Genomic DNA, 27559 nt, shown 5'->3' on the forward strand with positions numbered 1-27559 from the left:
ATAAATCACTAGATAGATAAAATTAAAAATAATTAATAAGAATGCAATTCTTTGCTAGCCAGCAAGGGTGAACGGGCTTTCCAGATATGATCTCACCGGCAAGATGCTAATACATTTGCATCCTAGGTTTTATTCTCTAAGCTGATTACTTCTGATTGTCTAACAGAAGCACTAGTTTGCTCATGTATTCTGCTTGTTCTAACCTAATTAAAGTGTCAGCAGACTTGGAAAAAAACATCTTGTTTGCAAGGGACAATATTAAGATTTTTTTTTTCTATTGAAATGCTTTTCAGCTGATAAACCTCTGTTTTCAGAACATGAAGATGGGGATGCATTTTCATCAAATTAGGTAGACAGTCAGTTATGACCCTGCAAGTAAATGTCCACTGACACAAGAATTTTACTGCAATGGATTGCCCTATGTACATTTCATGGTAATGGCCCTCAGCTTAGGTCAAGTTTTCTTATTAAATTTGTTGCTATAATTTATTTTCTTCACTTGCTTGGAACCACTTACTAAGAATAAAATGTAAACATAGTGAGCAACATTTCCCTTCCCCATATCAATGTACTTCATTAAGGGGTCATCAACAAATTTTCATAACAGGAGTAAGTCATTTTTATGTTGTTGCCTTTAGGAATATGTAATATCCATTGCACCAGTTGTAACCAACCTGTAGAAATGCTGCTGTATCATTTCAGTAGATGCAATGCTGTGCACAATTCCTTTTCATGGAGTTAATAATTTGGGATGTGTAATGTAACATGATTCCAGCTATGTTGTAAAATTTGATCTGTCAGTGCTTACTTAAGTTTTTGAAGCTGCAATAACTATCAAAACCAATACATCATTCTACAAAAGAACAGCTCAGGTTTTCCCATAAAAACACATATTTCCTGTGTTTACATTACAGAAAAGTAAAAGTGACCACATGGGAGACATACTTGCCACTTCTGATACTGCTACAGTCAGATGGATGTGTGAGAAAGTTGTGAAGTGCACTCTTTGAGTGAGAAAATTGAGTCAAAGGTGAACAATTTTGAAACCTAAAGAATATGAGACAACTGTCAAATCACTGAGTGGTCTCCTGGAAAGTTAACAACACTATCAGTCACAATCATTTTGCCGTGCTAAATTTTGTTTTATATAGCTCCCATCCTGTTTCCAGGGCAGAAATGCATTAGACATTGTCAATAGACAGTGTCCTACATAGTAGTCATCCAAAGTAAGTGCTGAAGATGTCAACATAGTAAGCAGCTTCATAGCAAATTTCCAGTCTGTGCACACACCTGTGAGTGTGCATCATGGATCTCTAAAATTCTCATATCTATATTCCCAGTTTCAATCCTTTATTTCTGCATGAATTTTTTTCTGAATTCAAAGACTTTTCCAAACCTCGCTCAAGCTCCGAGTGTTTAACTTTCCGGACTGAGTTTTCCAGTGCTCCAAGTTTCTCCTCAAGAGCATCAAGGTTGAATTCACAGCCTTCATTTTCTGAGCTGCACTCACTGAGGTCGGTGATCTCCAACTCTGAGTCTGATCCCGGGTCTTCTTTGGCCCCTGCAGCTGGACTTTGGGCCCTTTGCAGTATCTGCTCCTGTTCTCTGTTCCCACTGGAACTCAGGTCAGCCCTAAAAGGGAGTGCCCCAGGGTAAGGAGTTAAACAGATCCGAGGAAGGGAAGTTGCTGTTGCAGTTCTGTCCATGTTATCTCCTTGAAGAATCGAGACTGGAGTAGGGAGTTGGGTCAAGGAACTGGGCAGAGGAGTGGGATAGAAGTGTGGAGGATAGAGAGAAGCTGAGAGCTTGGATGTGTTCAGTGGGAAGCCACTGTGCAGGTATGGGTTAAAACTCCAGGGGTATTCTGGGAATGGTACATTTCTGCCATAGGAAGTCAGCAAACCGGGAGGCTTGGCATAGCCAGGAGTACCTGAAAAACATACATCAATGTGAAGGTGTTAGTAGATAGAAGTGATACAAGACAAAATAGTTTCACTGCTCTCCCATACTTTTCTTTGTAACAGCTGTCACTTAAAAAGAAACTACAGTGCTAATTCACTTTTGCCTTAAAAATATATACTAGCTTGCAGTGTTGAAATCAGGTCTTGCAATTAGGATTTGGAAGTCAGCCATTAATCAATAACTTAGTAGTACAGCACTTAAATATAATCATTTCAAACATTTTACTTGGCAAAAATTACAGAATTACTTGTACTTTATTTCTGTGATGTTACTTGAGTGAAGAGTACAGAGAAAATGATTGAATAGGTAATTTCAAAATAAGCATGCAGCCACATTTCTGCTGTGTGAGGTATGATTTCAGGACAGCAGATTTAATGATGCAGTAAAGGTGCAGGATAGCAAGCGGCGCAGAATAGTTATAAATTCTGAACAATGGTAATTATCCATGTGACAAGTACTCATCCACATACTGTTACTGTAATATATGTTTGGTCATTGTTCAAGCCGAGAGTCATAATTCAGTGTAACGCCCCCTCAAAACACAAACACATTGTATTGGGTATGATGATTTCCTCCTTGTTTAGTAATGACATGCAGTGATGTAATTTGTGAGAGGTCACATCTCTTGCAGACAGATGCTGTACATCCACTGCTTGTCTGAGGACCTGGAACACCTCCCAAAGAAATAAGAATAGACTCCTCCAACTTCCAGCTTGGTCTTCCAGCTGTCCAAATCTAGGATGCTTGTAGTATAATCAGGCACTCTGCACCCATGATTTCTGATTGGTCCTGTTTTTAATCATTTTTGATTGAGAGTTTGACTGATCTTGACATTTCTTAGAGTATTGCCAAGTGTGTGTGTGTTATGTCATCATAGTACCAGATAAGAAATCACCAGAGTTTTACTTGATTATGAAATGTGACTCTGAACCAAGCTGTGAGGTTGAAGTGTGACTGGTTGGACTGTAGCAAAGATGTTGCTGGGAACGGAGTGAATGAAGTCACAGGTAATTCATTAGCTCCCTAAGCCTGCTTTGAACTGAAGCAGAGGACTGTAGAACAATTGGTAAGACAAGGTGGATATACTTCAAAGTGTACAGAATACAGTGCACCACTGGAGGTGATGCTGACTTGTTTAACTGATGAATGAAACTCTCAGACAGAACCAGCTACATGATTCATTCTTTACATAAATAATTTACTCCAGTGAGGAGTTTACTTACAGTCAAAGGTCCAGTTTTGCCTTGTAGAGGACTGTAGACTATCTACAATGGGCTGTGTATATAGCCATCACTATTTTGACTCTCTAACATTTATTGAGATGATATTGATTTGTTTGTATGAGTTCATTCCTCAAACCATCTTTGAATAATCAAGAAAGCCTGTTTGTATGATTTCGAATGGGGGTAGGTCAGTCTGGATTTTTTTTTTAATTTGAAATGTTGGCTGCATGTAGTGCTATTGATTTTCTTCTTTATGATAAAATAATGAAAAAAGTTTGAATTTCTTTCAAACACCCAGTTAGCTCTGTAATTTTTTTGAATTCTTAAGGTCTACAGAGATGTAGATGATCGCCTTTTTTCCAGTTATTTTGATGAAGGATTTCAGAACTGAACTGTTTACCTATTGCCATGGAATCTTTGTTATGGGGGATTGAGCTTTATCCACCTGCTTTGTGAGATTCTTGGCAATTTCTTGATTGTATTCAGAACTTGGATTTTATACAAAGTGCTTTGATAGTTACATTCAACATCAAAAACTTATTTACTCTTGTATCACATAGTACTAGTTTACTGCTTATGACAAACTTAACAATAATGTCATAGCAATTTTTATGTTTGTTTATGGAAATTGTTCTAGAAATTTTTTTTTTTTACTTTTGAGGGGAATAATTAAAAAAAAAAAAATCAGGTGTTACATGTGCTCCATTTTTTTCCCAAATTTGTTATTTGCCACTGGAAAAAAATAATTTTTGCATCTTCCTATAAGAATCACCTGAAATTATATTTGAGATATACGGATGGTATTTTTATGTTATAGACAGGGACTCTGGTAGAACCTGATATTTTTGTTTTGATTATTTTAGTATGACAACTGACTTTTTAACTTCATTTATGACAGATTCGTTGTCTATTAATTATTTGGATGTTATAATTTTCATGCAATATGAAACTGACAGCTTTGGTTCAAATATTTATTGCAGACTCACCTTTCTAACATTTGTCTGTATGGTAATAGTAATCATTCCTACTGGCAGAAAAAGAATATAGCTAAGGGCCAGAGGGTCAAGCTATCTAGACTGTTTTTTATGATGATATGTATTTAAATAAAATGTGTTTTTCAGTGATTTTGCTGGGCATGGGGTATCACTGGAATTGTAAGAAACTGTTACCAGTCAGATCTATTTAGGCAGGCCTAATGGTTTTGGCTCTGTGTTAGTTAAGCTTATATCAAATTCTAAAGGTAACTCTTGACACTGGATTAGAAATAATAATTAGGAAAGATCTATGATTTTGCGTTATTTCATTGACACAAAAATCTTTAAACAGATTTTTACTAGCAATTGGTATTTGGCAATGTATAATTAGATGTTGATACTTAAGTTGGATGTTGAACCAGCTTTTACATACAAGTAAAAAAAAAAACAATGTTAAGAGCATTCTGGAAAGGGATTCCTCTATTTTAAATGGAACTACCAAACTAAATGGTGGTTTGTCAAGGTATGGGACATGTAGACAATGTTGATTTATTCACTATGGTCCAAACTGATGTCTGTGACTAGCCCAGAGTTGTATCATGCTCCTGCCATTACAACTGCATGAAATCTGGGATTGCATGTATTGCTAAGTGTATTACATGTGAAGCCTTCTCTAGAGGCAATACTGACAGAAGGTTCCAACACCAACATATTTATGATTAGTTTTATAGTATATCTCAGCAGGACAAAAATTGTACCTTATATGAATATTTTCTAAACTACCCAAGCTTTCAAAAGTCTTTTCTGTGCGTGTTGGAAAAGGTCCTAAGGAATTTTATGATTGGTAATTTCAAGGTCATACTTGAATATCAGGAATTAAGTTATCAACTTAGGTTGAATTATGTCTCATTTTCAAGCTTGAATGATATTTAAATTTCTATTGTTCTTAAAGTCAAGATCAGCTAAATAAATTGTAATTGTTGATATTTGTTTTTTTTTTTTTTTTTTTTACTTTCACTGATTTCTTTATACTTATGTGCTGTAATTTATTGGCATATGATGTTTTGTGGTCACATGAGTTTAAGTAGGTGTAAATGTGAAGTCTGTATACTGAATCTATTGTGATTACTTTGTGGATGAAAGAACTTAAATTCAGTTATTTTTATTTGACAGGATTGATCTATTTATTTTTGTTTGCTATTTGAGTAAGTTGTATCTGCCAGGATTTTTTGGAATGATAGTTTACTTCAAAAACTGAATGCGAGGGCAAACCATCACCATAAATGACAGTAGAATTAGCTGTGCCTCAGAAAAGGCTGTCAATGAGCATTAAGGTCCCAAGATCCTTTATGGAGCAGTTTTGGGTTGGTGGTGCTGAATAATGGAAAGGGGTCTTGTGTTCTGTAGATATGTTATGGGTTCATAGGTTTGTACTAGGCTAATGGCCGTGGAGCCTATATAAGCCTAGGCCAAGAAGATTCCATGGCATCATATTGCCCAAAGTTAGTTCCCAGTGCCTCTTGTCAAGCACAGCACTGAAGTGATCCCCAGGGTGAACTTCCTATTGCCCATCCACTCATCAAGATTTCTCTTAGAGGGCCAGTGAAGTGCTCTGCTTGACGTGAATGGGAAGTTTGTTCCAGAATATGGGAAGTCTCTGGGTTAGGAGCCTGTCCCTCCAGCATGTTCTGTTTATTGTGGTAATGAGGTTTAGGTCCCTGGAGCATGTGGCACGGAGAGATTGGGATTTCTTTAGGTGAAGCATATCTAGCAGCTCTGGGTCAGACATGGCTTTGTAGGTCAAGCAGAGATTGTCTCTAAGTAGGCAATAAGAGACAAGAGTATAAGGCATGTATCTAAGGCTTAAGACCTCTTAGGTATTTTTGTGGCTTTTCCAGTTGTTGTAGGTGTCTATTGAGGTACATACCAAATGGGTGTTGTATTCTATAATAGGTCTAATGAGGGACGAGTAGAGAGGGATTATAACCTCTTTCTTCTTGGATGAGAAACCTTTTGTAATGAAATGTGCCACATAGAAGGACTTTCTGACTACAGTGGCAATGTGGTTATCAAAGGGAGATGTTGCTGTCAACCTGTGTCCCCAGGTCTCTTATCACATCTTTGGTGTTTAGTGGACTACCGCCTGTGTGGTAGTTCATCAGCACCGAATTTTTCCCAAAGGGAATGACGATGCACTTTTTGGCACTGAGCTTAATGCCATGGTTCTGGCACCAGTCACTGGTGTCAGTGAGACCTTTTTGTAGAATGTCTACATCAGTTGAAGAATCAGTAATGCCTCCCAGTTTGCAATCATTTGTGAACTTTGTCAGCCAGAGTCCCTTTGTGTTGGCTTGAACTTCAGAGAAGTAGATGCCAAACAGGTGAGGATTGGATATAAAGCACTGGGTCTAATGTTAATTTATAGTGCGTTATTGGGATTAGTAAATGTGTGTTGTGAATTAGTAAGTGCATATATTACCTAAATCTTGTAAATACAGGGAAAAATAATTTATAGCATTGAATGTAAAGCAACAATAAAAATGGTATGCATGGAAGACACAAAGCCTGGGCCACAGGATAAAAAGTAGGTACACTGGCAGGATTCATAGTGGTCATCTCGGGTTTCTTCAGAATGCATAGAATTGTTAGAGATGTATTAAATCTGACTTCTTTTTGTATTTTTTTTTATTTTGAGGTCAGATATTGTTAAAGCAAGTTTACTTCTTCATAAGTACTTGTTAACTTGTGTAGTATTTGCTGAATCAGGTAAGGGAAAACATTAGACTGGTATAGCTAGCTACTAATAAATTAAAAATGAAAAAAAGAAGAAATTCAGTGCTGTGACAGCATGAAGGGAGCAGTGCAGGCTGGAAAAAGATATAGTTCTTAGGGTGTGTGGCAGAGGTTTTGCACAGGGAGCTTTGGGATGGCAGAATATTTGTCTGCAGGAGAACATGAAGGCGCAGGTGCAAATATAGAGCTAGGGATTGTTTTGGGCTGGCTTACTGGGTTTGAAAGAGCATAGTGGGACTGAAAAGCAAGCGCATTGGGAACCCAGAAGAGAAGTGGTTAGGAAAAGGTAAGACAAAAGTGATAGGTGGAAGATACAGTGTGAGTAGCGTAAGTATGCAGCAGACAGCATAAAGGATGAAGAAGAGAAATGGGGGAAAAGTAACTGGGAAGTAGATAACACAGTGAAAAGATCCAGTGTGCAAGCACCTGAACACACAGTTACAGCCACAAGTGGTCATGCAGGAGGCAACACCTGCAGCAGAAGCAAGAAGGAAGTAGATTAGAAGGGTCACAAAGCAGAGGAGACCACCAGAGGAGGAAGAGAGCTGAAAAGTGGTGCCCACTAAATGGATGGCCCAGAGGGCATCCAGCAGGATGAACTGGAAAAAAAGGGCAAAAAGGAAGTTACTATGATTAATTGGATCCTGCTTCGCTGAGATGTAAATAACATTAAAACCTCTAACCTTTCACACAATTGCACTCCAAAAGCACCACTCCCTGAAAATAATACTCTTCTCCCAGAAAGAAACATAAAACCCATTGTTTTTCTTTTTATCTGACTCCTCCCAAAAAAAGAAAACAAAGCATGGCATACACCACAAAGAACACTCCAATGTCTAAAAACAATGTCAAATACAAACAGAGCATGTAATCTGCTATGTTTCATTGTGCAATTAAAAATGGCACAACTATAGTGCTCCTTGGAGAAACTCAGTATACAGATAAAGCAGGTTAGACAGGAGGGAATCAGGGATAGACAACAATTAGTAAGACTTTTTAAGAAGAGTACAGGAAGTATGGGAAAGGATTGTGTGCAGCTGTGGTAAGGAGGCAGCTAACAGAGACATTGAAGAGGGCTGGTGGTGGTACAGCTGGAGGGGAAAAGGTTGCTTGTAGAAGGGAAATGATATGGGAAATAAATAGAGAGAAACCACAGCATAAGACAGGAAATATGATTTTGATGATTAGGGATTCTGTCTCCAAGGGAATTAAGAGTCTTGGCAGGGGAGACAGCAGAGACCTGGCTACACTGAAACTGCCAACAGGTATTAGACTTGTTAGGACATCATCAAGTTGGTTACCAAAAAGAGAGGGGAATAGATGCATGTTGTAATGTACATCAGCACCAGTGATTTCTCACAGGAGGTTCTGAGATTGTTACAAGCAGTGTCTGGGAAAGATGGTTGAAGGTAGCATTTCCATAACTGTTAACCTACGTCAGAAGCCAGCCTGCCAGTGATGGAGGGGAACAGGGATTATAATACCATCTGCATCAGTGGATAAGGCAGAAAATCTTAAGGCTGGTAGAAGGATGGGTCTATGTCAAGAACTAGCTCTACCTTAGCCTAGGGAGGAAGCAGTGTGCAGAGCATTTAGCCCTGAGAGGCAGCAGTGCTTGTAGCATTTAGCCCCAAGAGGCAGCAGTGTTCATGTTTGGAGCATTTAGCCCCAACAGGCAGCAGTGCTTGGAGCATTTAGCCTCGAGAGGCAGCAGTGCTCGGAGAATTAGCCCTGAGAGGCAGCAGTGCTCAGAGCATTTAGCCCCGAGGGGCAGCAGTGCTCAGAGCATTTAGCCCCGAGAGGCAGCAGTGCTCAGAGAATTAGCCCTGAGAGGCAGCAGTGCTCGAAGCATTTAGCCCTCAGTAGCAGCAGTGCTCAGAGCATTTAGCCCCAAGAAGCAGCAGTGTTCATGTTCAGAGCATTTAGCCCTGAGAGGCAGCAGTGCTCGGGAGCATTTAGCCCCAAGAGGCAGCAGTGCTCGGGAGCATTTAGCCCCAAGAGGCAGCAGTGCTCGGAGCATTTAGCCCCAAGAGGCAGCAGTGCTTGGAGCATTTAGCCCTCAGTAGCAGCAGTGCTCAGAGCATTTAGCCCCAAGAAGCAGCAGTGTTCATGTTCAGAGCATTTAGCCCCAAGAGGCAGCAGTGCTTGGAGCATTTAGCCCCAAGAAGCAGCAGTGCTCAGAGCATTTAGCCCCAAGAGGCAGCAGTATTCATGTTCAGAGCATTTAGCCTCGAAAGGCAGCAGTGCTCGGAACATTTAGCCCTGAGAGGCAGCAGTGCTCTGAGCATTTAGCCTCAAAAGGCAGCAGTGCTTGCAGCATTTAGCCCCGAGAGACAGCAGTGCTCCAAGCATTTAGCCCCGAGGGGCAGCAGTGCTCCGAGCATTTAGCCCCGAGAGGCAGCAGTGCTCAGAGAATTAGCCCTGACAGGCAGCAGTGCTCAGAGAATTAGCCCTGAGAGACAGCAGTGCTCAGAGCATTTATAGCCCCGAGAGGCAGCAGTGCAAAGAGCATTTATAGCCCCAAGAGGCAGCAATGCAAAGAACTAACATGTAAAGGTATTCTCTGGAATTGCATCTTTCAATTAAGATAGAAGGGGAAGTATCACAGAAGTAGAAGGGGTAGACACTTGAGCACCAATCAGTCGAACATAGCAGAGTAACAAACAAGGATGACGCAGAGTAATGCTACGCAGCATTATCATGCAGTGCAAGAAATCTAGCAAAGAAGATGGGGACGTTGCATGTAGTGGTGTGAGAGGAGAGTATCACTGAAAACTGATCCTCTGACAAAATCTGGATATTACATGGCGGTGTCAGGGTATAGGTTGCTCAGGAATGACCAGAGAGGGGAGATCTGGGTAAGAATCAATGACCTGTGTAAGACATGAAATACTTTGCATTATGCAGGGCATCAAATGTAATGTCAGGAGAGAAACACCACCTACTAAAGGTCGCACTGGAGTGGTGAGGGTCAGAACCTAGTTTAAGCAACTCTGACAGTTAAGATAGAAGAAAGGCAGGTGCTGATGTATTTATAGATAGCATACCACTACCTAGAGGCATTAAGCAAGGACAAGAGACTGGGACAAAGAATAAAGAGTGAGGCAGAATTGTATACTTATCAGGTATCTAAATTTTCCCGGAACAGATTGGGAACTTCAGCATGGAGAGGGTGGTGTTGATGAATAACATCTTCAGCAATGATGTGTTCAACTGGTGCGGCACTATGCCAAAAAAAAAAAAAAAACAGAAATAAACGTGTGATCATAAACAGATGGAGGGTGCATGGTTGTTAAAGTGAAGGTACCAAATAGTCAACATGTTGTTATTGTGTTGCTTCAAGTGAGGGAAGTATAAAAAGGCAAAGGTATAAGTAATGGACTTTAGTGGTATAGTTTGTACTAGTCTGAGTAAATAGGTCACAGATCATTTTGTTACTCTGGATAAGTGAATTAGAGATCATTTTTAGTCTGGAAGTAAATGTAGTGGAGAGCAACTACCAGATCAGGTCAAAGAATGAAATGTGGGGCTTTGAATGAGGATTAGTAGAAGAGAAATAAATACCAGTGTGTAGACTATAGGAAGGTAGCAGTCAGGGCAAAACTGCATCATACAAAAGGTGGGGTGGGGAGGCTGTGGAGGTGGACAAAGCACATTACTAGGAGGCAAATAGCAATATGCAAATCAAATAAGGGTTGGCAGAAGGGACTGGTGAGGGGAACAAAGACTTTTTGTCAGACGGGGTGAAAGGAAAGACTTGACCAGGCCAGACTGTAAGAATTAGAGGTTGATCATGGAAGACGGTGAAAAAGCAGAGATGCTGAGTAATTTCTTTGACTCGGTTTACATAAAGAGGGTGTAGGGTACCATAGTTGGAAGAGAGGTAGGGAAAGCAGTGGGGTCTATATAGTATGAGCAAATCGCACAAATTACGAATGCTCATAATATCGAACGTACCGGACCTCAAACTTTCTATTGTGGGGGGCTGTGCCCCCCACACCCCCGCTAAATATATATTCCAACTCTGAGGTCACACTACAGTGAGGAAAGGGCAAATATCCCATTCTTCACTGTACCACGATCTCAGAAAAAGCACTTCGAGGTCTGGTACGTTTGATATTCTGAGCATTCGCAATTTGTGCGATTCACTCATATGATATAGACCCAAAGCAGTGGACAGACACTAGGATAGTTAGGGAGGAAGTTGCAAATGAAATGACTGCCCTAAGGAAAGTAAGGCACAGGGGACTAGCTGGACTGCTTCCCAGAGTCTTCTGCAATCTGGTCAGTGTACTGGCAAATCCCCTGATAGATATCTTCATTAGGTTACTGGCCAAGACCACAAGTACCTGAAAGCTAAGGTGGCAAGTATGGCAGCCTTGTACAAGGGAAAACAGAAAAAAATCTAGCAGGCTAAAGGCCTAATCTGATGTTGTCAATTTTCATTCTGTCCTCAGCTGATGAGTTCAGATCTGATCCCTCAGATCCGACTCAGCCGTTGCTAAAGCTCGTGGCAACCAAAAGCTCTCGAGCTACCTCAGATCTCATTTGCTGCTTCCAGCAAAGGACGTGGTCATCCAACTCTTTCGAGCTTCATTTAAGATAAGTGCTAAAAACGTATAATTTCGCTCTTATTTCTTACCAATTTCCTTTCTGATATAGCCTTCACCCATCCCCTTACTATTTATTATATATATTTTTATATTTCTTCTTGAATTTTGGCTTTCTTATTTCTTCTACTTCTGTACACTTTAGATACTATCATTAGTATATTTTCTTTCCTCTGCAATAGTAGTTCTTAATACCTTTGTTGGGTAGCCTTTTTCTCTGCAGTAGAAGTTCTTAATGTCATTGTTGGTAACCTTTATTTTCCTTTATTATTTCTTATGCTGTCTCTATTAAAAAAAAGAAAAACAAAAAAACTATTTCCTATCTGACTGTTATGTTAATTAAAATAACTTGTCCCTCTTTTATTAAAATGGCAGATAAGACAGCTGGCTTTAAAAAGTGCTTAAAGTGTGGGCATAAAATGCCTATTTCTGATACCCACACTTTATGCGTTTATTGTTTGGGTCTTCTCCACTTACAAGATACCGTCTCCATATGTCACGGATTTAATCCCTGTGCTTTTGTGGAGTGTAAAAACAAACTCATTCTAAAAGGTCTTCTCCTTTCCTCCTTTGGAGGAGCAATCTCGTAGGGTTCTTCTACCAAGGCTAGACAAAAGAAATCCTCTTTCTCTGCTTTCACTTCAGATTCTTTTAGGAAGCGGTCTTCCAACAATCTGGTCTCAACCCCAGATCCAAAAAAGTCCAAGTTGCAAGATCTGGCTGGGCCTTTGGATTCAACAACATCTAAATCTCTTAATCCAACCATATTGGATCCGACGACTTCTACGTTGGATCCCAGGAAGTCAGTCCTCAGATCTGATTTCATCAGATCTGACTCTAACAAAATTGGATAATCAACCTTTACCCAGAACAAGTTGCTCCCCTACTTTGGATCCTGTCCCAGACAGAGTACCTTCGCCCTTTTTGGAGTGTCCAAAATCCCCGTCCATCTATTCCACTTGATGTTCTAGGAGCCTGACAGAAGAAGATGTGGAAGGAGAGGTGAGGAAGATTGTTCTGGTGCAGGGTCAGATTAGTATCCCTTCCGATTTTATCCCCCACCGGTCAAGACATCTGAATGTCTGCAACCCCCTCCCCTCTCCCCTGTTTTACAGGTTCCTCCGCTGACTCCTTTGGATATTTCACAGCTTTCAGATCCAAGCTGTCTGGTCCCATCTGACTTGGATCCAAGGATAACTTCATCCTCAGATCCGAGGTTTTCCCTGAGAGCTGTGGTCTAGTCAGATCCAGGGAGCTCCAGTAGCAGTAGTCTGTCTGTCGGATCCAAGGTGCTACATTCTTCAACTCTGAGACTTTCAGAGCTGTCTCTATACCTCAGAGCCTCGGCACTGGACAGCTTGGCTCCAGCTTCCAATTCAGAGGTTTGCCTTCAGGGTGGGGGCTGCTGTTCAGAAGCTTGTGTTCTCAGATCTGACGATGTTCCCTCCTCTGAACTGCTCTGCCTTCGAAGCTGCAAAGAGGGTGTTTTCTGCTTCAACAGATCACGTGGAGCCATCCCGCTTGGATCCTAAATATTCTACCATCATGTCTCAATGTTCAGAACTACACCATCTCATTCCACAGGGGTAGCCAGTACCAATACCCCAGGTTCCCTCCCAGGGAATTGTAATTTCCTTTCCTGATACCTCCCAGGAACATCCCACTGAGGAGGTCCCTAAGAAGAGAACATGCAAGAGGAAGCATGTTGACCCCCCCCCCAGAGGAGTCTATCACTGAAGACACAGATTTTGATGAAGGTGAAAGGTCCCCACAGTCACCTCCTGATGATATCTCCTTGGGAGACATCCTGGAAATCCTTAAACAGAGAGGTAGCTGGATGCCCAGTAACCCAGCATCTGAGGAATCTTTTCTCCTGGAGGCTTTTGCTACTGGACCCTTTACCTCCTTTGGTGACTCTGCCTGCTGATGAGCTCATTGACATAATTTCACTGTGGGAGTGGAAGGATCCAGACACCACAGAAACCATTCCTTGGAGACTTCATCGGAGACCAGACAGGATAATAGCACCACCCCCAGACAGGCAGTTCTGGAACAAAGGAGTCCCTGTTGATACCATGGTCATTGTGGCAGCCACCAAGAAGGAATTAGCCAAAAAGGTTCCACTGTCCATCCCCCCATCAGGGATTCTGAGGTGATGAACAGATTTGGGAGGTGTGTATACACCTCATCCACTTTTGCACTGAGGTCTCTCAACCTCTTGGCACATTTTAGAAGTTTACAGAGGGATTTGATTAAGGAGTTATCAAAAAACATCTGGGGTGCTGTTTCTGAGCAAGTTTAGTCTCTGTAACTTCCCAGCTGACTACCCTTCAGTCCATATCCAATTAATCCAGGAGACTGGCATCAAACATAGCAGAGGGAACCTCAAGGGCAGCAGGTGCAGACATTTCCATAATTAGACATGCCTGGATGTATCTTTGTGAGGGTGTGAAGCCCTTCAAGTCATCTTTCATCAATGTCCTCTTTGACAGAACATCCTTATTTGGCCCCAAGGTAAAGGACACACTATCCAGGTGTGAAAAGGATGGAAAGACCCTGTCTGCCATGGGCATGCATTTTCTACCCCTCAATGAACCATTCAGACTCATTTAAGAATCCTGTCTTGAAGCTCTACAATTAAAGTGAGTATTCACATATCTATGTTTGTGTTTGTAAACTGTAAACATAAGATTAGTTATTTGAGAGGAAACACACTTGATATTTAAGGGCAGCAGCTGCATGAAAGTGGGGACAATCGTGAAATCCAAGTAACCCAAATCAAAATGAGGCAAGACGAAGCAAGTCACAGAAAAGGTCCAAAGAACACAAATTCAGGTTAGGTCACTATTTATCATAAAAGGTACTTTTACTGGACATAGATAAAAAAGTAAAATCACACAATCTTGTATGATTGTGCTGCTTTACCTGCTATGTCCAATAAAATGCTTTCAACATTATGCAGTGAGCTATGATTTTTTTTGTTGCTTTCTATACATGTGAAGTAGAAGTTAGGGAAAACGTGCGTACATATGCTAGAAAAATATTTTCACCACTCCGTGCCTTTCCCACTCCCCTCAATACGCAGTATCCCTCTAATTTTGTCTACCTCCCTGCATCCTTCATCCCGGAGTTAGTATATATAGGTGGGGTGAGGGGTGCACCCCCTCCAGATTGGGTGGTGTGTGGGGTGCAACCCCCCACTTAGTTTGGGTATATATTGTCTTCTGGAAAGAGTTAGTCATTGGTGTTGTACGTATGCATGTCTATTGTTTCAAATGTATTGTTTTGAAGCTTTCAGTGAAATATAATATAAAACCAAACTAGGTGGGGGGACAATGTGGGGGACTGTGCCCTCCCAACTATATATACTAACTCAGGATCACACTACAGTGGGGAAAAGGGTATATACCTTTTACTTGCCTTACGGTACTCTACATAGTGCCAGTACTTCACTTCAGTGAAATGAGATTTCAATGAAACAAAGTAGACCCATTTATATATATATATATATATATATATATATATATCAGTAATAGAGGTGTTTGTCATTTTGGGTGTTTTATCTTTTTCTTCTTCTCCTTTTGGCTGCTCCTGTTATGGGGCACCGCAGCGGATCAGTGGTCCGCAGAACGAGTGGCAGTAGAGTTTTACAGTGTCAAGTTGCCAGTCCAGCACTCAACCTTCCTCAGAAGGTTTGCAGACTAACTATATATATATATATATATATATATATATATATATATATATATATATATATATATATACACATCAGTAATACAGTTGAAACATTAATTATACGAATGCAGGCTTCCAAAGTTTTTGGGTAGAAAAAATCATAAAGTCTGAATATGTAAACATTATGCATATTCACTTGTGAGTGTTTTTTGAGCTTGTAGCCTGTTCATGTGAGAAAAATATTCTTTATTGCCCATTGGAATCACTGAATGGTTGAAAAGTGTATTTCCTGCATGCAGAGAAAACAAGATTTTAGAAGTTTTTTTTTATCCGGTTCAATGTATGTTTGATTTTCCAAACAGTTTGATTATCCATACTTTCAGATAATTGACTTTCTACTGTGTATGTACACACATATATATATATATATATATATATATATATATATATATGTTTGCCATCAAAATATTCAAACAGTGTGTGGCCAAAAGTATGTTTTCAAAGTTTCAAAATGTTGAACTGGAATAATACTAAATCATAATAATGAAAGTAAAGATTGATTCGTTATTATGAGTTTGGCACTGTGGATGGAGAACGCGGTACAGTGAGGATCGGGGAATTTACCCTTTTCCTCACTGTAGTGTGATCTCGGAGTTGGATATATAATTTGGAGGGGGTGTGTGGGGCACAGGGGCCTTGCCCCCCCTGCTGAAATGTAAAAGGAGATACAGACTTTCAAAACTGGAAGTCTGGTATGTCAAATGTTGATTGTTGTGTTTCTGACATTCGACATATAGGCTACAGTTTGTTTTTGTTTTCGACTCTATAGTTCAGTCTTTTGATTAAAAATGTTTTGCCTTTGATATTTTGATGGTAAACCATATATATATATATATATATATATATATATATATATATATATATATATACACACACATGTAGTTATAGATACAAAAAAAAAATCAGTAATAGAAGTGGTATGGTATATATATATATATATATATATATATATATATATATATATATATATAGTGTCTAGCCCAAGAATATTCCCAGTCATCCTGTTGCCGGACGTTAGTTCCTTGTGCCCCTATCGAGCAAGGGTGTTGAAGTGATCCCTGGGGTGTTGCCCATCCACTCATCAAGATTTTTCTTGTAGAGGGCTAGTGAAGTACTCTGCTTGACATGAATGGGGAGTTTATTCCAGATTATGGGTAGTCTCTGGGTTAGGAATCTGTCCCTCCAGCAGGTTCTGTTTATTGTGGTGATGAGGTTGAGTCTTTGGACCATGTGGTGTGGAAGGATTGAGTCTTTTTCAGGTGAAGCATGTCTAGCAACACTGGGTCAGACATGGCTTTGTATGCCAAGCAGAGATTGCCTTTAAGTAGGCAATGTGAGATGGAGTATAGCTGTAGTTTTTTTGAGTCTGTCTGGATAGGGCATGTGTTTGAGTCCTATGATCCTCTTTGTGAGGAATTTCTGTGGCCTCTCCAGTTGTTGCAGGTGTCTAGTGAGGTACATGCCAAATGGGGCATTGTACTCTTTAATGGGTCTAATGAGGGATGAGTAGAGAGGAATTATGACTTTCTTCCTGGATGAGAAACCTTTTGTAATGAGGTGTGCCACATAGAAGGACTTCCTAACTACAGTGGCCACATGGTTGTCGAAGGAGAGGTTACTATCTACTTGTGTCCCTAGAGCTTCTTTTTTTTGTCATTATACATAATAGAGTCAGTCACAAAACAGCATTTATTAGGAAGCCATTAATTTAGTTTAATCCTTTTTAAAAGTGCCAGAGGTATGAAAACAGTAAGCTACATGGTTTCGTGGTGATTATGTTCAAGTGAATAAATCTGAAAAGACTGATAAACTAATGTTTCATGTATATCACAGGTAATGCATCAGTTCCTCAAGGAGATCATCCCCTCTAGTAATTTAAGTGTAAAAGGAAAAGCTTAGAAAGCCATTGTTTCATTTGTATTCATTGCCAGTACTTCTCTAAAATGAGAACATGCAGCCAAGTACCCATATATGTATTAGCAAAATAACAGAAATCTTGGTGTGTTTTGGGGTAAACTACAAATGCAAACATTCCAGCTGCCTGTGTGCAACTTCTTCACCGAGAGTAACTCAGCTTCTTGAACACTTTTCCTTTCTGTTGCTTGTTTTAAATTAGAGATTGAGCAAATCACAATTTGTAGGGAAAATTCTGTGTGCAGTAACACAGGCTTGAAATAATATAATTTCAGCATTTTAATGTTAATTATGAAGTCAGGGAGTGAAGCAACATTTTTAATGCGGGTTATGAAGATGGGGTGTCATGCTGAATATGGGAAATGTGTAATTTGAAATAATTTTTGCTGACTGTAGGTATGAAATGCTTAGTTAAATGATTTTGGGAGGAAAACCTATTGCATATATTTGTGCAGCACACAGAGCTCATCACTGGTTTGAGTGATGGGATTTAATCCAGTGTCTGGTTGTTACGTTTCACATCTTTGTTAAAAAGCAGCTAACACATACACATGAGAAAGAAATGTGTATTAGAGCTGGAGTTTGGTTAATGGTCATGTGTTACTGGCAACAGGGGACTGTAAGGGAGTTATTCTATGTTTTTTTCTTAGGTTGGAGTATGTGATGGTTTGAATGACAAAAGTGGGTGCTTAAAGGTTACTCTGTGGTCGGTGTTGCTGAGTAAATATGACAGTGTGGTCAACATTTCTCAGGGTATGGATAGTGCAGTTATTATAAACTGCAGTTGTGAGCTACAGCTCTAAGGAAGTCTTCCAGTGGATACTGTTCCTTGTTTTGAAGTACTTCAGATAGCTTCTCAAGCCTTGTCTGCTGACTGTGTCATTTTGGAGATGGATGAAGACCATGAGGATACTCCCTTACATGTTGTTTATGTGTTCCTGCTTAGCATGAATGACACTTAGAAACTCAGGTAGGAAAATTTGTTGCCTGGATAGTAATATTCTCAGCCTCCTGTGCCAGGCTTCCACTGACTTTTATGTGTGTGGCACATCAGTCAGCACACTGTGAGATACACTCCAAAAGCCAGAATGAAACAGGTAGGTATTCCCAGGACAGTAATTCAAAGGCACTGTTCTAGAAGTGGTCTTTGAGATGATCAAATGCTAGGGCAATTTTGTCTGGTCCCTGAAAAGTTAGTGCCATCAGTGTACAAGTAGCTGGAAGCTTGCAATTTGGCCAGACTCCCCAACCAAGACTTGAGCATGTACCTCATGCCAGATTATTTGGCCAAAATGGAAGAGGCAACCATTAGTCTCAATTGTTGAGAAATGTTTTTGTACAGCCTTGATGGGTGCTCTCTCAAAATCATTGCTCACTTAGGCTAGATGCAGTCACTCCCAAATTACACACACTGTTTAGCAGTGTTTCAAAGGCATTTTCAGATTTTATGCTCATCAGAGCATACACCATGGGCAGCATCCTCACAATATTTCCAGCAGTAAATTTACAATGGATACTGTAGAGTTGTAGGCAAATGGTAGCTGTGGTTGGGAAAATGTCATCCATTAATCAGAAACCTGAGAGCTCAAAATCAATAAGGTTTGGTAACCATTTGAAATGTCAGGGCATGCTAGAGTGCAAAACACAGATAATGGAAAAAATGGACTTATATATAAGTCTGAGAAAGCTATTTCACAGAATATTCCTTTTCTCCATGGTGTGGTGGTCTTGGAGATAGAAGAGTTGGGGGGTGTGGGGGCTTTCCCCTTGCAAAAAAAAAGATATTTAAGGGGAAGAGTGATCTTTGAGATCTGCTCTTTTCCTGGGTTTTGGTCTTTTTTCCAGCTTGTCAGCTCTCAGTATTTCATTTCTGTTGTCAGTAATAACAGTTCAACCTACCCACTGCAGTGATCTGTTTATTTTATTTTATTTTTTGCTTATTTATTTAGATAATAGAGAAATATAAATTGATACCCTATTGGGCAACTATCTTCTCCAACAGGGTATTAATGTACAGATATCGCCCAGTAAAAAACATGTCCACCACTTTGTAGCAGCATATTAAGCTGCAGTGAAGCTCAGGCAAAAAAAAAAAAAAGGTAACAGCTGCCATTTTTTAACACTTGCTAAATAGTTTTGTTGTTTACCGAGCACAAAAAAACTAAACAAAAGAAAAAAGTAATGTGTTATGTGTGAGAGAGAAATACAGAATAAGACAAGAGAAAGAGTATGAAAGTGAGCCTGGGAGTGACAAGATGAGCACTTTTAATACCTTTCAACTTCTTTGCTCAAGAATTCAAGATAAAGACAATTATTTGCAGGGACAAAGACAAACCGTCAACATTTAAAAATAGCCAGCATTTTCTGAACAGTATGTAGTATATAACTGAAATGTTTAACTTCAATGACTCACAGTAGTCTTCAGTTCTTTACTAAATAATCATTTTAAGAGAAAGACCACAATTATATACTTGGGCATAAATACTTCTGCAGACATCAATTACATGCGCTACAGCAAGTTTATCCATTAGGCAGAGGAATTATTTTATATCGCAATATAAAAAAATGAATATACTACAAGAAAAACAAATACAAAAATAACTTAACAGATAGCTCATTATCTAACAGCAATAATGCCTCAAGGGAGGTTGTTGTTGGGGAAATAATGGATCTTCCAGGGATAGAGAGTCCTTCCATTGGGTGGTCCATTATTTCCCCTTATAAAGCCCACCCTAACAGGAATTATTGCTTATCTATTTTGGGGGCATGGATGTAACTGTAAGTGACAGCAGCAAGTCAAAATGTTTTACTGTGGTAACTACTTCTATCACTTTCATTGTGATCATAATTTATGACTGATCAATGGAAAATCAGACATGTCCTTATGTGAAATCAAAGGACAGTTAATTGTTTACAGTGAAATGATTGTTAATATGGCTTGTTGGGGGTAGGGGAAGTGTATCATGTGTCTAAGAGCAGTAAGTTGAAATACGTTACTATAGTCATTATTTCACTTTTATTACAAGTTAACATGACAGGTGCTGCACAAATAAGGTGGCTGTGTTTTTGGGAATAGGGAGCTAGGCTTTGTGTAAAGGTACAGGACAGCTGTATTATCATTAGCATCATTGTTAAAATAAATTGTTGAGAGAGGAATTGTATGTGTCTGTGAGCAACATGTTAAAATACGTTACTATGGCTTTTATGATTTATACTTTCTGCACAGTCAGACATCAGAAGTGCACTCACTGGGAGTGGGGGGTGGAGGTGGGCTGTGTGAAAACAAAATATTTTTATCCACTCACTGGGGAGAGAGGCAGGCTGTGTGAAAGCAAAATATATTTATGATGTTATAATTCAAAGTATTATAAATTTGCCTCCTATGATGAAAAGGTAAAAATGTGCATGTTTGTGTTTAAAATAAATAAATCAGTTGAGTACTGTATGTGTCCAAAGTACATTACTGTGGCATGCATGTTTATGTGATGTAGTCACAGTCAAAGATGGCAATATTTTCTCAGATGGGGTGCCTTTCACATTCACTGGAAGAGCATAGATGCAAAAAAGATTAAACTAGCATTTGCTATATTTTAGTAACATACGTAAGTCAAAACCCATGTTTTGGCTTTCAGGTTGTTACTTTGTTATTATAATTTTACACACTTCTTAATTCAAATGTTTTTTTTTTTTTGTTTCAGATTATCTTCAAAACAAGCATGCACATTTTTACTTTCTCTCTCACAGGAGGCAAATGCCTAATGCACAAAATCATAAATACATTTGTCTTTTATTACATAAAAACTGAAATAACTATTTCCCTCTGAAAGTGATGTTTTCCAATACCATTTCTAAAAGATAAATTAAAACCATTAAAAGTCTTTTAATGTCATACAGTCCAATGAGCTGCTCAACAGAATTTGTGATATTAAGGATAAATACTTAAAAATTAAATTACAAAACCGTGACTACTGTTAAACCTTGAAAGCTGAAACTGACAGAAACATTTAATTGCTTTGCAGGGAAGCTTCTCTCTTCATGATATATATATGATATGATATGGATCTAGGGCATTTGATCGAAAGATCAAATGTCCGAATCCATTAAGGGCAAGCATACTTACGTGAAAGTGCTTTTCACTGAAGAAGCACTTTTGCATAAGTATGCATGTTGCTGAGGCAGTACTACTGTGTGGATAAGGGAAAATTCCCTTTTTCCCACTGTAGTGCGGTCTCGGAGGGAGAATATTAAAGTAGGGGGGGTGTGGGGGATGCAGGGGGGGCAAAGCCCCCTCTGCAGAAATGTTAATGTAGTGTTTTTTTTTTTATTAACGCTTTAATGAAACCGATTTTTTGATGAAAGCGCTTTCGTTAAAGTGTGTTCGGTGGTTATGGATTCAGACGTTTGATCTTTCAAACATCCTAGATCCATATATATATATATATATATATATATATATATATATATATATATATATATATATATATATATATATATATATATAAAACATACTAACTTCAGGCTCACAGTATAATGGGATAAGGGTTATTCCTTCGAGCTCACTGCATCATGGGATAGGGGGTATTACTTCAAACTCACTGTACCAATGGGTAAGGGGAATTGTCTGATTTACTGCAGTCTTACTCTTAGTGTATATATTCCACGAGTTGCGGTGTTATGATCACACACTTCTGTGTCAGTAGCTACTGCTGTAAACTTCATCCTTGTATACGTACTAGTTTGCATACAGCCCTCATGCTTAGTTGAGTATGAGACCCATGATCTAAGATAATAGGGACATTCATGTGGTTAGCTGAGCATTGTTTCAGCAAACCTCAATACCAAAAGTCCATTTCATTAAATGTACTTGAAATTGTTAACATTCTAACTTAATTTGAGGTTATGTGATTTAGGAATTGATTGTTTTAAGCAGGGAACTTATCTTCACATAAAATATGTTAGTATTGTTGAGTATATTCTGTGCAGTAAGGTCAAACTGCAAATGTTAACTGAAAATAGACCCTTTCAGTTTCACAAGAATCACCATAGTTCTTTGGATTTTTTTTCCTAGATCTCATCTTGGACTTCTCATCGGGTCTATATTAGATTACCGAACGCTTAGGTAAGCTAACGGTGATTAATCGACCACATTTAAGCGAAAGCTTACAAAACCGAACTGTCAGAACAGAGATTTTTTTTCCAAGGGAAAAAAATCGCTGTTCCAAAAAAAAATAAATAAATAATATGAGATTAAGTGGGGGGGGCTGTGCCCCCCACACTCCCCCTTCTTAAATATACCAACTCCGAGGCCACACTACAGTGCCAAAAACGGCAAAGTACCAAAGCGGCCAAGTGAATTCTTTCCCAGGGAAAGAATTCGCTTACATATTTTGCCATTTCGGTTTTGTCAGTTCGACCAAGACGCATTTGAAAAGACGCATTCGAAAACATGCATCTTCGGTCTGCTGATAGGAATCCTTCTCATCAGACACCTTTGTCTTTTTGATGGGAAAGAACTGAGCTGGTGGAGGCTTCTGTGCCCTTTGAGGATGTCTCTGTTGACAGAAAATGGTATTACAGGTTGCAGCAGTCCGCAAAATATGACTTTTGTGAATATAAAGAACATTTTCTAAAGCACTGTCACCTGAAGCCTGAAGGCTATATATTTTATGAGTAAAGACACTTTGAGATTCCCTTTAAGACCTGGAATTATAGAAGCTTAACTTTTTTGCATGTGTGTGGTATACTTAAAAATAAGGTACCTCATATTGATCAGTAATTGAAAAAACAAACAAATCGCTGGAACATGAAAAAACTACAATCCTGTCATTGTATCCTTTTTATGTAATTCATTTTGTCTTTTGATTGCTTAGGATGCAATTTCATGTGTTACTTAGTAGGTGCATAATTGGAAATGCTCCTGCCAATCATGATAAATTGCAAAACAATTTCTCACATCAAAAGTGCTCACTGTTGAAATATCAAACGCTGCCTGCTACATGCAAAGTTACAGGACAGCTTAAAACAAATGTTTTTTTGCGTTGGTGGGTGGGGTCTCTTGCACTCACCTCCACTCCCTGGTCTTATATATACCAACTCCAATGACGCACAGAATTGGGGAAGAAACAAAATCCTAAAATGCAGTGCACAGCTTTCTGGAGCAACCTCTTGCTTTGCTCTAATATGAGCGAGCATGCGATTTCCAATATTTTAGGTACTGATGGTATATGGAGAAGCCACTAAATATATGCCATCCAGATGGCTATTTATCTCAATAATCTGTAAAGCTGAAAGGCAAGAGGAATAATTATCATTTTATGTACACCTTGACCCTGTGTGTCCACTGCATGCTGCCAGCTACTTCCCTAGCACTCCAACCCTTCTTGAATACCTTCTATAAATCCTTTCCAAATGATACAGATGTACCCCTTCACTGGCTGGCCCTTCTGACTTGTCAGAAGGCATGCCTTTGTGCCTGCTAAATCCTAGAATCACAGAGTTAACAGTCACATAAAAACTAGAAGAAAGGTCCTGGGAGCCACCACTCTGTGGTGGCTGGTCAGGTTCCCTAACAGACAGTGTGACATGCAATGACATCAGCTGGCATGATGCAATCCCTGTTCCTTCCCCTTCTTATATTTCCCAGCATGCAAGATTCTTAGTCTCCCATCAGAGATCTGACAGACAGTAGAGCTTGTCAATGACCAGGTCATTCTGTCACCCTCAATGGCCCCTCCAGCATCTTGTGACTATTGCCAAACTAGTGCAGCCAGAAATGCATATGGATACTATGCCTCTCTATTAGAAGGTCATCCAAAGGGCATGAGGAATTATTAGCCTGTTAAGAACTTAGAGAAGTGCATTTTGACATTCAGTGGGTCTAGCATTAATTTTATTCATATAAGATCACTTTTTTACTCCATTTGGGATTTGTCCTGATTTATTTATTTTTTTTTATCTAGTCACGTTACTTGCCATAACACAGTGCCACATCACAGGTATTGGCATACTCTGTCCCATTTTGATTTCTGCAATACATAGGCATCCTATTTATGAAGTCATGGCTACATCTTTATCTCTGAGGACAGAGTACATAATGACTGGTTTCTGTCGTCTGCATTCTGCTATAACGTGGTGTGGCACATCTGCACTGTGGAATATTTCATTATTGATGAACACAACTCCAAGATGCGCCTGGGCATTCTGATGCATAAAGCATCATGGCGTATGCATCTAACTGTGATTTCTCAGAGGCAGTGGGAATTGGTTTACCTTTGGTAATGCTCTACTTGAATGTTTTGAGCTGAGATTACTGTGAAATCCCTAGTCACTTCTTGAAAAGTAAGCAGCTTTTCATGCAGTATACACCCTGGTTATGGAACAAACAGCAAAGTAACAACTGTGTCAGTGCTGTATACTGTGACACCTAAAGATGTGTCATGACATCACTGCTTGATTTTAAAGAATAAACAGCTAAATCAGAAGCTAGGCGCAGGCTGTGTACGCATGGCTGTTTGAATTCTGCTGTCTTAAACTGCTGTCACACGTTAGCTCTTATACTATTATTCTGACCCAGGTAAAAGTAAACATGAAGCAGCTAGTAAGCTCTTGCTCTATTATTCTGGTGTAGGTTATCGTAAAAATAAAGCAGCTGGTACATTTCAATTGTGACACATAACTGGCTCATCTGTTAATTTTTTTTCCATTCTTAATGCATTAAGCTTGTTCTGTTTATAACCTAAGAGAATGTTGGAAATTATATTGTTTTGTAGAATATACACATTTTTACAGTGATCCTCATGCTGTGAATTAACTGCAACTATCAACCCTCATGTATACAAGGCTGTGATGTTTCAAAGTATAACTTTGCTCTTTTATGGCACAGTGTGCTCATGGAGAGCAGTGGCTGACTGACCTGGAGTAGTCCATCACTCTATAACCCTGTTAATTATACTACTGGTTTTCAGTAAGAATAAAACATTCATACAACATTTTCTCACTAAATGCAGCACCTCCAAGGATTTTAACTCTAGGAACATAAGAGTTAAAACTACCAGAAATTTTCTACAAGAAAATTGTGGTAGTTCTTTCTTACTGATGCTTGTTGATGTTTTCATTGTATAATAAAAGCAGAATTAGTATGAAGCAAGAGATTCAGCTACATTTATTTATATATATTTAGATATTCTTGTAAGTATCAATATTTGTATCTATATATGAGTTTGTGTGTAGGGTATGTGGAGATGTTCATGTGGACACATGATTTGTTGAGGAGGGGCAAGTATATGTGGAAGGGTTAGAGTGCTGTCAGGTTCAAAAGGTGCACTTCAGATTGGTACATAGAAGTAGCAATGTAGTGATTCCTGGGATGTCACTAATGAAAAACAAAGAAACAGCTCAGGTTACTGATGGAAGAAAGTTGAAACTTGACCTAGGCTGCACATGCCTTTTGAGAGTTGAAGTCTTCTCATGCCTTTCTGCAGCAACACCATGAAGAAAACACCAACATTGCAGGAATGGAAGGAGCTATTGAGGATCTGCAACTTGTTTTATTATCAGAAGTAGTGATGCTCACAGCTGACTGACTGATGAAGTACCCAGAAAAGCATGTTTTGGATAGGCTATACTTGGGCACATGGATACTTCATTCTGTCTGCTTTCTGATCCTTAATTCAAACGTAAGGAGAGTGGGCACTAGAACATAAGGAAATCTCAAGCAGTTGCAGCCTAGAGGAGTAATGAGCAGTGAATGTACACAAAATAAGCAATGGTGGCATCTGAGAAGGTGAGACTGAAAGGAAAAGTTTCAATGATTTCAATTCATACCTGTTCCAAGGAAAGGGAAAGCTGCATCCAGACGAAGTTTTTCCGCTTCATTTCCTGGCATCTGCCTGTCAAACAATGGGGTTCGAGTCCCTGGTTCAGGAAGCCTTGTAGCTGAAAACAGATTCTGGAGGCCCTAAAATGAAAGAAGAAATCTAGTTTGTTTGACATTTCTTTAAGTCATCACTTCTTCTCATTGAAGGACATAGTTATACTCTCATGATACAAAGAAAAGCTCATATCCTAAGGCTTTATGACTTGTACAAATCAAGACTCTTTGCTCATCTGAACCATTACAATATTTAATTTGCAGTTTGTTACCATGAGCAATTATAATAAATCATTATCCTGCCAAGATAGAGCAGAATGGCTGCAGGTATGTATGAAGTGAGCAGTTCATCTAATCAAGCCAGATTAATATATATATATGTATATATATCTCCCAATGATACCCAAGTGGCATGTTAATACTGGACCTTTCATCATAATTTACCCAGTGTCTCATTCATTTACACCATATTTGGTATCTACCTTTCACCACCAGATTTTCTTTTCCCTAACTACCTTATAGTCTGCTGAGGTAGGATTAGGCTAGCATGAGTCATATCCTTTGGGGCAGTCAGCTTGGGTAGGACCTGCTATAAAAAATCATGCCCATATCCCACTATTAGCAAACAATCATGGCATCTAGGTCAACACATTCTGCTGTCCTGTACTGTTTATAAGTGGTAAAGACAGCTGAAACTGTCAAAACATTTTTCAGGTAGCAAAATGTTATTAGGTTGAAACATTTTTTTTCTAAATGATAGCAGAAAGTTTATTAAAGTCTCATTAATGTAGCAGTCTAATAATTCACTGCTACATTAAAAAGCAAAAAAGCACTGTTTGGCAAATTTGCACGCTGTAATAATGAGACCACCGTCACTTATGGTCATCTGACTGCCACCTTTAAGAAAAGAGCAATTTGAGAGTTTATGGGCTGTTTACAAGCAATCACACTTGTGATTTCGTAATGACAGGTTGTATACTGCAAACTATTTTTTATTTTAAGGTATCAATGGGACAGCTACCCTTAAAAAATAGCAAAGCACATTTTGGCAGTTTGCAACCTTGCTATAAGCAATTATGGCCATGCCTAAACTGTAGATTGTTTGATTTTATTTTAAATTTTTACTTTTAAATTTAGTTTCAAAAATGTAGCAGTTGATATAGATAATCAGTATAATCTCAGTAAAGCATATGAGGCTGTAATACATATATAAGCCTTCTATCTAATCACTGTTTTCATTATTACTGCCCAACTACACAAACTCTATGTACATTACATACTTGGTATGTTTAACATTATCTATGAAGTACTACTTTTTCAACAAAGAAAATGAATTTTTTAAACAAGCAACATCTTTATTAAACTAGCACATATGACATAGGCAATCATACATTTATAGAAATGAAAACAAACCATATTGACATAACTTTAGTTGCAAACATTATACATCACTTATATTCTAGCCAATCATTGTGAAAC

The 27559-nt window shown here is 39.0% G+C and overlaps 1 protein-coding gene across 1 annotated transcript in view; it reads right to left on the minus strand.

Moving 5' to 3' along the window:
* Positions 1 to 1328: 1328 nt before the first annotated feature.
* ERFL (ETS repressor factor like) overlaps positions 1329 to 27559 on the minus strand; it is a 423602-nt gene continuing 397371 nt past the window's right edge. The window contains exons 4-5 of the mRNA XM_044079423.1: positions 26035 to 26167; positions 1329 to 1930 (exon numbers count right to left, since the gene is read on the minus strand). Coding sequence (XP_043935358.1) covers positions 1329 to 1930; positions 26035 to 26167 — 735 coding nt within the window. The remainder of the gene's footprint in view (positions 1931 to 26034; positions 26168 to 27559) is intronic.

This window comes from Protopterus annectens, chromosome 8.part0 (genome assembly GCF_019279795.1).
Source record: "Protopterus annectens isolate FY-2018-M chromosome 8.part0, PAN1.0, whole genome shotgun sequence".
Taxonomy (NCBI): Eukaryota; Metazoa; Chordata; order Ceratodontiformes; family Protopteridae; genus Protopterus; species Protopterus annectens.